The sequence below is a fragment of the Sinohyriopsis cumingii genome, chromosome 18, assembly GCF_028554795.1.
Source record: "Sinohyriopsis cumingii isolate HCF-2022 chromosome 18, ASM2855479v2, whole genome shotgun sequence".
NCBI classification, from domain to species: domain Eukaryota; kingdom Metazoa; phylum Mollusca; class Bivalvia; order Unionida; family Unionidae; genus Sinohyriopsis; species Sinohyriopsis cumingii.
In genome coordinates this window covers 101,185,516-101,200,448 of record NC_142978.1, presented here as the reverse complement: position 1 = coordinate 101,200,448, position 14,933 = coordinate 101,185,516, and the positions used below count along the sequence as shown (strand labels likewise).

Sequence of the window (14,933 nt, the reverse complement as noted above, 5' to 3'; positions counted from 1 at the left end):
CAATTTCGAATTCATTTTTAGTGTACCTATCTTTGATTGAATGAGTACAAATTTTCGTGTACTGGTGGTATCTTTCTTTTAAATTACGTACACTTCCCAAAGCGTATTATGTCACAGCAGCGTATCGGAAATAGGTAAGACTGATGCTTTTGTTTTTCAAGAAAAAATAACTTGAAAAGAGATATATATTTCTTTAGATCAATAGATGTGTTCAGTGTTGCAATTTAAAAAAATCCTCAAGCACCCCAGGGCAGAGGAGTATGTGAAAAAGTTGCATCATTAAAGAAGGCATTTATATATTGAAACAGATTCATCTTTCAAGTCATTACTTTTGCTTTTAATATGCCGAATAAACAATATGTGTCTGTTCACACTGATTTCACTCCTCGTCACATATTCCGTACACTTTATATATGGCTTGTCCAGTTTAATCATTTTGATATTACAAAACGTTAATGTATCACTTTATGTGATTCTGATTGGTCCAAATAGGCCAATGAAACCTTTGCGCAATATTCTCTTTACTGATTGGCTGCGGTCGAGGGAATTATTTCTTTACCCCCTCTTTTAGAACTTTTTCCTTTTACTAATACTATGAAACTTCTGGTGGCCAATTTTCGAATCGACTGACCAGAGGGATATGGGAGAAAAAGGTCACTTCTTTCTGAATATGGGGAAGTTATTCCCACAGGAGTTCATTACTTTATGTTCAGAATCACATGCTATAAAAAATGGCGTAAAACTGCAAGACAAGAACAACAAGCAAAACTAAGTAAGGTATTGTTCGGCTGATAGCATATGCGAGGCTAGGGGTTGAGTTGTATACTTGTAACATGAAGTCCACCTTATATACAAGTGTGGTTTAAATATTAGCTTATAGACGTAAATAAACTCTCTGTTCATAGAAGAATGTGGACATAAACCGGCTTCCAAGCTGACAGAATTTCATCTAACCATAATGCATTTACGCGGTAAATATGTGATGCGATTCCGACTCAAAATGAAATTTGTTTATGTCTTCTATAATTTACTTTTCCAAATCAAATAATGCAAATATCAGGTCTCAAATACTTTACAGTAAATATGGGAATTTCTGCATCGAGTAATCATCCTTTCACATGAATATTGCAACAGTTTAATGTTTAGTTGTGAAAGTGACACTATAGGGTAAACATGTTTCGTCTCCTGTGCTCTAACCGGTACTGTATCGATGTGTGTGTGTAAGTATGTGTGTGTGTGTGTGTGTGTGATTTGGATTTTTAACGTAGCTTTAACAAATTTTCAGACATATCTCTACGATGTCTGCATTGTGACAGTTTATAGTGATGTCTAGCACTGGGGCATTATGTAGCATGATGTCCCACCTAGTCACATTATCCTGACACCAGGCCGACCAGTCCTAACACTAACCTCTTACTGCTGAACGCCAAGCGAGGCAGCTGTTAGTACCATTTATATGTGTTTGGTATGACTCTTGCGGGGATGTGACCCACGACCTCCCGCATCCGAGGCGGACGCTCTAACCACTAGACCACTGGAGCATTTAACATTCTGTGTTGAAAAATGATTGTGTCTGTGTAGAATGTTCAGTCTTGTCTGAAGAACACTTGTTCCTTGATTTATAATTTGTAAAAAAGTATAATCTACTTTTAAACGTTAATACTCATGCGTCTCTGTCAGAATGAACGAAATTATTTTTTCTTCTTTCTCTCTAAATAACCTCCACTGAAATAAAAACGATGTTATAAAAGGAATCTCAAATGGGTAATGATTTAATATTAAATTTATGAAACTCGTTGAATAATGTCCAGTCTTTTCTCGCCAAGGCGCACAAGCAGGACAATCTTCAAATCGTTTCATTCACTCAGTATTAAATTTTTTAAATCGTCACCCATTTGAGATCCTGTATTTATCAAATTGTCGGTACACTTTTCCTATAGTATGTGTAGTATTATATTTTTAATAGTACCATACGTTAAAATATAACTTTATGTCATTCTGATTTGTCCAAATAAGGCCATACAATTATTGTGCAGTATCCTCTTTGCTGATTGGCTGCGATAGTGGGAAAACATTTTTTTTAACCCCGATTTCTGGAATTTTTTGTTTTGAGTGAACATTTTTGGCCGCCATTTTTTGATTCGAAATATGAAAGAGAAGTGGGGAAAACTTGTCTCATCTGTTTTAATATGGCCGATTTACCCCCATAGGGGTTTGTTATGTCATGTATAATATATCATACCATGAAAAATGTAAAAAAAAAAAACAAAAACAAGACAAGAACAATAACAGCAAGTAAAACTACGGATATTACTCATATGATAGTGAGGGTGTGGATTGTGTGTGTGTGTGTGTGTGTGTGTGTGTGTGTTTGTGATTAGGATTTTTAACGTGGCAGTTTATAGTGATGACCAGCACTGGGGCATCATGCCGCAGACATGTAGCATGATGTCCCACCTAGTCACATTATCCTGACACCAGGCCGACCAGGCCTAACACTAACCTCTTAATGCTGAGCGCCAAGCGAGGCAGCTGTTAGTACCATTTTTATAAGAGTATTTCTGCATCCAGTAACCTTCTTTTGACAAAAATATCGCACCAATGTAATGTTCAGTTGTGATGTAGAATTTCAATGTAAACACTGACACTGTGTTGTTTAGGCCAACTCAAACCCGTACAGTGCACCGTATCAAACAAGGTGACATCACACGCTTTGGACATTTTGTGTCGACAAATGTTTTGTCTTTTATAAAATGTTTTGTTTTTTGGATGGACGCTTATTCTTTGGTTCATAGTTAGCAAATATGTATAATATACTTTTACTATTTCTTGTTTGGGACTATTTTTTACGCACAACAAATGAAAGAATATTAAATTTATGAAACTCTTTAAATAATGTCCAGCTTTTTCTCGCCAAGGCTCGCAGAAGGTGAACATTATTAAACTCCTTTTATAAGTTCAATATTAAATCGCTACCCATTTGATATCCTCTATGTATTCTACAGCGTACAAACATATCACGTGATACTGTCGTAATGTTACGTCATACAAAGGGTTTCTCTTTGTAGTATTACCGGCCTCCATATAAGGTATATATTGTGCAAAGGAAGCAGTAACGGTTCATATCTGAATATATAACTCTGATCAAACATTAAAGTCGGCATATCACGGCATCGAATCCTGGTCTGAACACGTTAAGAATCAGATGGCACGACACACCAAACAATATTATAACAGTTGAACTGTTGGTTGATGGTGTGGGCCTACTTTTGAATGTCTTGATTGATTTTCTGTTTTAGAAGATTTTGAGCATGAGAAAAATATCCAAAACAGGAAACAAAAGGTTCCATAGGTATACGTACGCCATCTATTGGAATAATGTGCTGGGCGAGCTCTACTTTACTCCACTGTGTGTACCGGATATATCTCAAAAAATGAATCCAAACGATGTAAAGAAATTTAAAAAATTGGATTCTTGCACTGCATCATCTTAAATCGAGATGAAAAAAACACTTAAATCCAATGTTTTCGGGCCTCACTCTTTTTATTCTATTTATTTACAAAAATTCAAACTACTCAAGAAATAAGATATTTTGTCCAAAGGATATACTATATAACTTAGTCCAAGGCAGACGCAAAATGTGTTTTGACTTAGCTTGTTAAACGCTAAGACATAACTCTATTTTCAAACAGATGATCTTTAATGAAACTCACCACATGATTTTAACCGAAACAGTGAAATGTTAGACGAACTATTCATCATCAAAATTGAAACTTGAAGATTTAGTTAGATAGCAAGTGTAGATGAGGACATGACACACGAACAGTCTTTATATGAAATATTACATGTTTTCCTACATAAGAAGGAGTTGTGAACATTTTATCCATGTGCAGTAAATGGCCGCAAAAGGTCCTCAGATTTTAACTACAATAAAAGTATGGATAAAAAAGGATCAAAAAGATCCTCACATTTTGACTACAATAAAAGTATGGATCAAATGACTGTAATCGAAATGTATATAATCGGAAGAAAACGAAACCGCAGCTGAAATAAAAAAAGCCATACTATTTTTGCTATCGAAGGGGAACTCAAATTGTGTTAGAACATTAATTTGTGCCAGATGTTAAGCTATTTAATGAATCTTAAAATCAGATTTTATTACACGAATGTATGTACACTTGATCAGTTTTGTGTCCGTTAATTGAAAAGTGAATAACGTTATTATTTTGATACATGATTGGAATGAATATAAGATATTTTTTTGAATACATGTATAAATGGACCTTTAGACGTATCAGTTTAGTTTTGGTCATTCACTGTAGATGCCTGTATTTCAACTCAAAATCTATAAAATTCTTGTAGAGTGTCAAGGAAAAGCTGCTGATGTAGTGTTTGTTTTGGACAAGTCATCCAGCATTCGTACAGAGGAGACTTTTGACTTGCAGAGACAATTTGTTAAAGACGTCGTGAACGAGTTTGATATCGATTCAGGAAAAACTCAGGTGGGAGAGTTATTTTCATTTATCTATTTGCATCGCAGCCTACGATGCTGCTACTAGTATTACCACGACCGCCACTACTACCACTACTGCTGCTGATTCTGCTAATGCTGGCATTACTAATGTTCAAAAGAAAAACAGCTACTACTTTTACCACAGTTGTTATATTCATGTATTTCAATCGACATCACCGCATTAGCCAACGTACTCTCAAAAAGGTCGATATTCATTTTTTCATAGTCACCATAATTAGAGAGAGTTCTTTGCTTTAAAGTCTGATTTCTTCAAATGAAAATGACAGAATTTATATTGGACAGCATTAATCATGTATATCAGAATTATTTAAGGGGAAACATACTTTTCGTGAAAGCAAGGAAAAATAATTATGTAAATTAATAAACAGTGCGAATATGTTTGGATATTTTAGGCGAGTCATATTTCGCTTGTGTAAGTTAATTATATAATAAAGTTTTACTTCCGTTAAGGTTAGTGGAAAATAGTTTTTAATTTTTTTTCTTTCTGCTTTGTTTTGTTATAGGTTGGCCTAATTTCATTCAGCACATTTGCTCAGCTAGAATTTCCATTAAATCGTTACTCAGACAAAGCGGGCCTTTATCAAGCAATCCAGAATGTACGGTTCACTGGTGGAAACACAAACACAGGCCACGCTCTTCAGCTGATGTTGGATCAGATGTTTTCAAAGAGCGGTGGTGCTAGGAGCGGAATGGCTCAGATTGCTATCGTTATCACCGATGGGTTGTCACAGCAGCCACTAATCACAAAAGCCGTGGCAGAGAAGACACACGCACGAGGAATATACACATTTGCTATAGGTAAAATAATTAAAAGTGACGCAAATAATATCAAATTGGCCCAAACTACTTTGATAACTCGGGGATTTACAAGACCAACAACGTTATTTATTCACACTACTATTAATCCGCAAGTGTAGATGCACATTAAAGCGGAACTATCCAACTGTTACCAGTGTTACTATAAATAGCAAAACCGCTCCTGCCTCGCTTGGCGCTCAGCATTAAGAGGTTAATATTAGGGTTGGTGTCAGGATAATGTGACTGGGTGGGACATCATGCTACATGTCTGCGGCATGATGCCTCAGTGCTAGACGTCACTATAAACTGCCACACTGCAGACATCGTAGCGATATGACTAAGACATTGTTAAAGCTACATTAAAATTCCAAATCACACACACACGCAGTAAATACTAGCTCCTCGGATATTTAAAGAACTACTCCTCAGGGTACAATACATTTTTTAAATTGTAAAATGCATTTTCTTTTTCACAACATAAACTAAACTCCACATATGAAATAAAAGAAAATATTAAACATTAATGAATTATAACTTGACCAAATGTCTTGATTAGATCAGCATGTTCATCTGTGCGGCTACATTTGCCCATCAAAAGTCTCTTGATCATCTCACTTTTTACCTTGTCTTACATGTCTAATTTTAAAATTATAATAAACACTATGTATACATGAATGGTGTCATTAAAAACAAGATACGTGTAGTCCATTATCATCTCCTATACCTCTTTAGAGATCTAGCCTCTCAGGAGCTTGAAGCTCGCGTAATGTCTCTAGTCTCCCAGGAGCTTGAAGCTCGCGTAACGGATATCTCCTCTACACTGACACTGGTTGAACTAGTGGTGGTTTGGAATATCGACTGGTACAGATGACATATCCAGTTCTGCTAATATTGTAGCTCAGTTCCTGGTGCAGATAGAGCCGGTGTATTTATTACTCAAATACCTAATGCCAGTTTCTCTGTTTTTTTTCCTTCTGTTTGTTGGTGAACCGGCATTTCCAACATCTAAACTGGTTTCTGAGTTAGCATTGCAGCTGTGTGGGTTATCAAATAGCCTACATGACAATATTTAGTTTTCCCCCACAAAGTTTATAAAGTGTGTCCGCAGGTCCAACCATTCTTTGTATGATGCCTGGCAGCTGCTTCCGTTGTCCCAGGCTGAAGTTTATTTTCACTGAAAATACACCATCATTCTGAAAACCTAAGTCGCGAACTACACAACTATTACGGCTTTTTTCCATCTTCCGGTGCATTTGAACAACACGTTTTTATACGTCTGCTTTGAAAAGAGATAACCTATTTCTCTCAACGGTCCTTTTAAGAACGATTCACTTAGTTCCTTTCTGTGACAGTATGTAGTGTAATTCTGTATTTGAACAGAAACTCTGCAAGTCGATGTTGTAATGACCTCTTTTTCAATGATTGGTTTTCTTCATTTACTTGTGATTTCAACGTTCGTTTCAGAACTTGAACTCCACGTTCGGCTAATACATTTGATGCGGGGTGGTAAAGTGGACTGAGCGTATGTTTGAGACTGTTGATTCTTATAGCTATTTTAAATTCATGGGAAGCGAACTGTGGCCCGTTATCATTAACTATCTCTTATGGTATCCCTGTCAATTTGAATAACAGTCTCAACTTCTCAATGGTAGTATACTTCATCTGAATCACTTTAAATTTACAATTTACACTTCCTTTGATTTCAGATCCACTTGGGTCACCTTATGCGACCACAAACCAATGCATTCGTTCTACACATTGCCAGGTTGTCCTCGTGTAACTCATTCGCAATTTGTTTCCTGGTGCCTTGCCTGAATAATTACCATATACCCTATAATACAACACTTTTGAAAGTTCTGTTTTCTAGGAAAATGTGGCTATAGGAATTCAACTTGAGTATAAGATGGACACCCATGTAGTGTATATTCATAAACATTGCTCAACACTGGATCATGGCATGCTGCCTCAGTTACATCGTGGCGTTCAGTGGGTAGCCCATCCAGATATGACACGATACCCTCGACATTTTCTGCCTCCATCTCTATTACCATTGGTAACTATGACAAGATGTCACAATTTCCATGTCTTTTTGTACGTAATTTCATAATTATAGGCAGGCAAGGTGAATACCCACCTTTAAATTCTAGCAGCCGTTAACGTTGGCATACCCTTCTTTGGTCCTAATATCGTCATTGGTGCTTGATGACCTGTGATGACAGTACATTTGCTTCTATACAAATATTTATGAACCTTTCTAACTCAAAATTTAAGCAAAGAGCCTCTTTTGCGAGCTGTGAATAATTTCTCTCCGCTATTGACAACTTTCTGGAAGCAAAGGCTATAGGTCGCTCCTGTCCATCAGATATAACAGTGGAAATTACTGCCCCTAGTTTTTACGAACGCGCGTCACGTGCTAGTCGCAATTCATTATCAGCATCATAGTGTACGAAAAGATCACTCTTAACCACTTGACTCTTTTTTTCTCAGATGCTTTATCGCATTAATTTGTCCTGAACCATTTGGTGTTCTCTCTCAATAGTTCGTTCAATGGATGTGATAGAGTTGATAGATTGGGCAGAAAGGCTACTACAATCAACTATAGGCCCCATATACCAAGGTTTCTTTGCCATAAAAACACATTTGTCCTGTCTTAGTCTGATGTTGTGTTTATCAAGGCGTGCGAATAGCAAGATGGCAGACTGTTCAGATGGACGTTGCAGTGCTCATGTGCAAATCATGGATAATTCTGTTTATGAGACTGGCTCCAGGAAGAAATATACTGAACTGGAAACAGCAAATGAAGGTGATTGTACTGTACATGGGTTTGGTAGTTTAAATGCTTTTTATAATGCAGATTTGGTTAGTGATGAACCTGACAATGCAAACAAGGCAGATCTATGCTCTCAACCTCAGTACACGAGTACACAGAATGTCGACAATACATGTTTTGACAGAGATGCCCAAGATTCGTGTCACCGTTGTCACCGTTGTAACAGCCCAACATATCAAGATGTCATATCTCAGGTTCCCAATCGGACTATATTAGAAGACTTGATCAGGAACTAGATAATCTACCCAGAGACATGTATATTGATAAATTGCTAGAGGTTGCATATGACAGTGAAGATATTGTAACCTGGTATAGGTCAGTTTTATTTAGTAGAGCACGAGGTTTTTCTGTCTGTCCTTCTGGATATTTGGTTGTTAGAACAGAAATGGTGTAAGTAGTTTAATAACATATGCAAGAGATTGTTATTCTTTAGCTCTATTTATAAAAAGGGATCCTTGCGAGATCGATTCTATATTTAGCAAGAAGAAATCAAACCCTAATGTACAAGCTGAACATTGTGAACATGACGATCAACATAGCTCAGGGCAAGCAGAACAAGTGATTAATTCAGCAAGACTCTCGCTAGCGAAAATCAAGAGTGATTGCGGTCATCTGCAACAAACTGTTGTTTCGCTCAGGGAAAAGATTATATCTCTGAAGGCAACCCAAATCACATTGGTGACTACGAATGACCTTAATGCATTCCGTGCTGATGTAAACAATAAGGTACAGGCACAATCTCAAACAATAGAACTGCTCCGTAATGAGATTAAGTCATTGAACACTACTCAAAGCGTGTTGATGAAATAAAATGAAACTCTCCACACCATCACCGAGGAACTTAGAGTTAAGCTGATGAAATCTTTGAGTAAACCCATGTCTTATGCGGATGTCGTTCGCACGCATAGTCCAGCTGTAAGTAACCTAACATGTAGTGCCAATACATGTGGTGATCAACGCTCTCCATCAATTGCTGCTCAGAACAATATGTATGTATCAAACTGTTCATCTCCCGTCTTGATTGACTCTAACAACACTGGTTGCGATACACACTGATGCTTATCAAGTGAATCTCAGAACAGAACTACAGTGTCCAACTGTTTGTCTCCCGTGTCGGTTGAGGCTGACGACTCTACCCCAGGTACAATGGCAGTGGAGTCACAAACCGGCGTAATGGCCCTTCCAGCTTTGGAAGGGGGGGGGGTGTCAGTGCTCTGCAAACTCTGGTTTCAAAAAGTTTGGATATAATTTCACAGACATTCGATAGAAGACATATAGCCCCATTCGATGGAAATATCCCACAGATTTATAAAGCCAATGTTCATCCTGATGTGACAAATGATGTACGCACACCCATTCGGAATCAAAATAAACTGTTAACCATCACCGAACGGCTTTCTGAACAGGGGACTTCGACTTCGACCAGGATAGAGAACGTTAGGCATCCGATGGCTAGCAACAGTAATGTGAAAGGTGTTGATTTGAAAACCCCTCCTAGCAAGATACCTACCGTTATTGGGGATCAGGTAGAAAGACCTAGATCATTTGGTAAATCAGGTTTATAAATTGGCTCAGAGAGTATTGTTGGACATGAGGATGTTGATGACAATAAAGAGAATGTTGTATTTGAAGGTGTAGTTAGATGTAGAACAATGCGCTTTTATGTGGGTGGCATAGGCGTCAAATCTACTGCTGAAGGCCTCGGTAAATGTTTGAAAGAATACGATACAGATCCGTTATCCATAAAGTTTATCCACAGTAGACGTAATTGTCTATCGGCCAAGCTGACTGTATATAATTCAGACTGCAATACTGCTCAAAATGATGTAACATGGCCAAAAGGTGTTTATGTAAGAAGGTGGTATGGGAATCAATCCTGGCGAGACAGGTTTAGCAATCGCGATCAGGAGTCAAATGAAGGTGCAGGATGCGATATTCCGTGACTAGGGTGACAGTCTATTGTTCATAAATTTGCCATTATGTTCTGTCGTAAGTTAATGTGTTTTGTCCTTGTGGTCATTTTAGTCCTGCTTTCACAATGCATAAATAATAATATGCCTATATTGCAAGTTAATTTGAATCTTAATATACTGACCTGAAATGTTAGAGGAATTATGTTCTCTGCTCTTAGCATTAGTTCAATGCTGGATAAATATAATGTTGACGTAGCTTGCATAACTGAACATAAACTATTACAGCACATACTTCCATTTTGCGATACTATTCGTTCTGATTATAAATGCACTGCTAAGGCAGAGGCTATTTCATCTAATAGCACGTTAATAAAATGTGGTAAAGGAGGAGTTGCAATCTTCTGCAAAACTTCTCTCATGATATATGCTAACTTTATAGATGAAGTTAATAGTGACAGAGTTGTTGGCATAAAATTCAAATTTCCCGATATGCAAAATGTATATATTTTTTGTGTATATATGCCGACCCTATTATATGGCATGATTGTTACAAAGCGCAAAATGAGTTGATTCAAAATCTCTATGATCAGTACTCACAGCTGGGGGACGTGTATTTTACTGGTGATTTCAATGCAGTAGCTGAACCAGACACTTTCAGAGATTATAAAGATTTCATGAGTTCTTGCGATATAATAATCTAGTGAGTGCTGGACATTTAATAATATGCACTGGTTCCCGTTATACGTTCACCCCAGCAAGGACGATGATTGATCATTTTGTACTGTCGGATCAATGCATAGGTAGATTACGGAGTGTGCACATTGTATCAGATCACGAAGAGCACGTGATATCTGACCACCTCCCTATCCTTACTTCCCTTCGTACAGTGACCTGTGGGAGAGACTTCAGACAGTCTATGAAGAGAAACAACATAGCCTGGAATAAATTAAACGCTGATATCTTGAAAAACTATCAGTCTGAGCTGGACCTTCGCCTGAAAACGTTAGATATATATACTATTTCGGACAATGTTGATAGCTTTTACCGGCACATTGTTAATGCAATACAGCAGTCAAGCGACCTCGCGCTTCCAAAGTCTAAATTCAATTATCATGCCAAACCATACTGGTCAAATGAACTCAAAGAAGCACATAAACTTCAAAGACAAGCTAGGTATACTTGGATAAATGAGGGAAGACCGAGGGGTAGACAATTTAATTCTTACAGAGAATATAAAGTTAAGAAGAGAGACTTTAGAAACGTTCAAAAACTGGCTGTGGAAAAATATATGGGGGAGGTGTATGAAGAAAATGAAAAAGCACATGAATGCGATGTAAGACACTTTTGGAAAATGATCAACGTTAAGAGAGGGAACAATATAAATTTTTGTCAGGAACTGTCCACTGATGGAGTTTGTGTCCGTGATGATGATTCCATCGCAAATGGCTTTGCCAGATACTATGAGGACATTCACACGCCGAATTTTAACCGTAGTTTTGACGGAAACTTTTATGAATTTATAGAGAGAGAATTAAATCGGGGTCTACAGGACGGAGTAAGCCATATCGAGGCCTTACAGACCAGTATCAGTTTAAACGAAGTAAGAGAAATCATTAAAAGTCTAAAGAAATCAAAAGCATCGGGCCATGATCAAATTTGCAATGAACATTTGATCTATGGCAGCGACTACCTCATCGAGTGCATGACAATTTTATTTACTCGGATGATTGATCAATCTTACATACCTGTATATTGCAAAAAAGGGTTAATAATACCACTGTAAAAAGGTAACAGAAAATCAGATAATTCCCTCGAAAGTTACAGGCCTGTTGCTTTACTGCCTGTTATCTACAAAACCTTTGAGAAAATTATTCATGAATGTTTGGTAACTTGGCTCAAAGATACTAATTCTAGTATACCCAGTTGACAACAACATGGTTACCAAAAAGGTTTAGGCTGCACAACAGCGAGTTTTGTGTTGTTGCAATCAGTACAATATAATGTAAACAAGGGTTCACGGGCTTTTGCTGCTTTTCTTGATACAAAAAAGGCATTTAATACCGTGTGTCACAAAGGACTGCTTTTTAAATTATTCACGTTGGGAATTACGGGTAAATCCCTTTTGATATTTTCTAACATGTATACAAATTTACAGAGTAAAGTTCTTGTAAATGGGCAATTTTCAGATTGGTTCTCAATTGGCCAAGGAGTGAGACAAGGGGGTGTTTTGTCAACCTTGATGTACACACTATTTATAAATGATTTGCTGCTACAGTTAGAAAATAGTGGATTTGGAGCAAATTGGATCCTTAGCTGTGGGAAATCCAACCCTAGCTGATGATATTTCACTTTTGGCTATATATCCTAGCAATCTACAAAAGCTGTTAGATATAGCATATGACTACAGCAATAAGTGGCGATTCGAGCTTAGTGTCACAAAGTCATACATTATCATTTTCGGTCCCCACTACAAAAATTATATCAATATGAAATGGTATCTTGGCCCGTCATGTTTCCCGGTTACTGATTCGGCAACACACCTGGGTCACCAGATTAACTCAAAGCTGACGTCGCATGACGCAGTACTCAATGCATGCGAAAAAGGGAAAAAAATCTTTTCACGGTCTGTTTGCTATTGGCATTAAACCGAATGGTTTAAATCCTTTGGTTGCTGCAAATGTAATTAAAAAGGTAATGTTCCCTTCAATGTTTTATGGAAGTGAATTATGGTGTAACATTTCAAAAAGTGACCTCGCTTTATTGGATAAAACTCTGAGGTATTTTGCCAAACATTTACAAGGTTTTCCAATACATACAAGATCAGACATTGCCCTGGGAATGACAGGATGGACATCAGCGCAGTCCGAAATTGATAGAAGAAAATTGATGTTTTTACACAGATTGTGTTTGATGCCTGACAATGTACATACTAAACGTGTGTTTAACGTTACGTTATTTCACTTAATTTTGAGCGGAAGCGTGTCAAGCTAATTTCAAATTTATATTATACCTCAATGAAGTTTGACTTGCTCGGGTATCTAACTGATTATTTGCATGATTCTGAAATTCCAGATAAACATAATTGAAAGAAATTTTAAGGTAAAAAATTGTTGGTTTTGAAAATAGCCTCTGGAGAGTTCGTATGTCTCTAATCAAGCAGATTTTGATAGATTCTCTTCGATACACGAATACTTACGACCTGCCTCAGTGTGGCAGTCGGGTAAAACCAGACAACACATTAAGGTATTTACATATGTAGATAAACTATGGGCTGCTATTCCACAAACACAGCTTGATATGTGTATTAGATGTGGGAATGTTTATGCAGACTTGATACTTCATTGTTGTATTAGTTGTCCTTATATGTCGAACTTTAGAAATTCTTTCTGGGATTTCCTTACTGATAAATTTCCCCTGAGCATGCACATTATGTTATTTAATGCAGAAGATGAGCTGCAACTACAATATCTTTTAGGTAAAAGGTTACCATCAGGAGTAATCGACAAAGAAAACTCCAAGCTATTCGTGCTGTATGCAGCATACTTTGTCATGCAGTGTGCAGCTATCTTCTGTAAATAAGGGACTGAAACTTGCAACTGATGCAGTTGACGAACACTTTGTTGACTGATAATGTGTAAGAATTTGTATTATATATATATATATATATATATATATATATATATATATATATATATATATATATATATATATATATATATATATATATATATTGATTGTTTTCAGATGATTTATTCTTATATCATGTAATCTTCCATGGAAGGAAATAAAGATGATGATGATGATGATGATGATGATCTCCATCTCCTAACGTTGCAGACTTGTTCTCTGTATCCGGCAAAGGATATTGTTGATCACTTATTGCACGATTTGTTGTTATTTATAGTCATCCCCTTTAGAGACAACCACTAAGGGAGTTGCTTAATCAGTTCGTTCCACTTTCTCAATCACCCCATTTGACTTTCACATTTTTAGCTCGTCTGTTACTTTTTCCTTCAAAATATTTAGAACCGGCCTTGCTTTGCAAAAGATAGCGTTAGCACTTTCTTTCAGCACTATTTTCGCCATTAAGCCTTTAATTTTATACTCATTTCTTTCAAATAGATGTGCATACTGAGCTTTTAAAGTTTCGCATTCATTAAGTTGAACTTGAAACATGTTTCTTCAATCTCCAAGCAATCTCTCCCCAGCAAACTTGGTTTAGCTCCTTCAGCTACAACCAGTTTAATTTCTCCGACCGACTTCTCCCCATATTTCACTAAACATAAATTTCCCCCAGTAATTTAATACTGTTTCATGAGTATGCTTTCAGAGAGATTTCTGGTCCTTTCAAAGGAAATTGAATGTGATGAGTGTTGTATATATCTTCTTTGACAATGGTACAGACACCGCCTGTACCAACTATCAGTAACGATATAACCTTTGTTTTAGAGAAATATTTTCAGTTAGTCGGGCTTTTTCTTTACACTGGAAAGTGTCTGTTGTGTCGTTTGGAGTTATTTCAAATTATTTGGATTCAAACGGATTAATTCTTCTTTTCCTGGAGATATACATGTGCTCATATGAAAATCTTGAACAAAGACAGCTCTTATACAAATTTATTCGGATTTACAAAACCGGAATGATATTTCTTGTTTCTACAAGAAACTGTAGACTTTAACGCACTACAGGTTAAATATATTTCATCGTTTTCAATCTTGGATTCTTCGTCGGGACTCGAATTTGAAATCATTAGAACATTTTATTATTAGGACTTCTAAAATTGTATTCGTGGATTATTCTTGGATTATTTTTGGATTTGATTCTTGAAACCGTAAGTTCATAGTTTTTCGTTTTTTC

The 14,933-nt window shown here is 36.8% G+C and overlaps 1 protein-coding gene across 1 annotated transcript in view; it reads left to right on the top strand.

Moving 5' to 3' along the window:
- Positions 1-14,933, top strand: part of LOC149777599 (matrilin-1-like) — a 47,950-nt gene that overhangs the window by 13,432 nt on the left and 19,585 nt on the right. The window contains exons 6-7 of the mRNA XM_089942239.1: positions 4,364-4,503; positions 5,039-5,333. Coding sequence (XP_089798365.1) covers positions 4,364-4,503; positions 5,039-5,333 — 435 coding nt within the window. The remainder of the gene's footprint in view (positions 1-4,363; positions 4,504-5,038; positions 5,334-14,933) is intronic.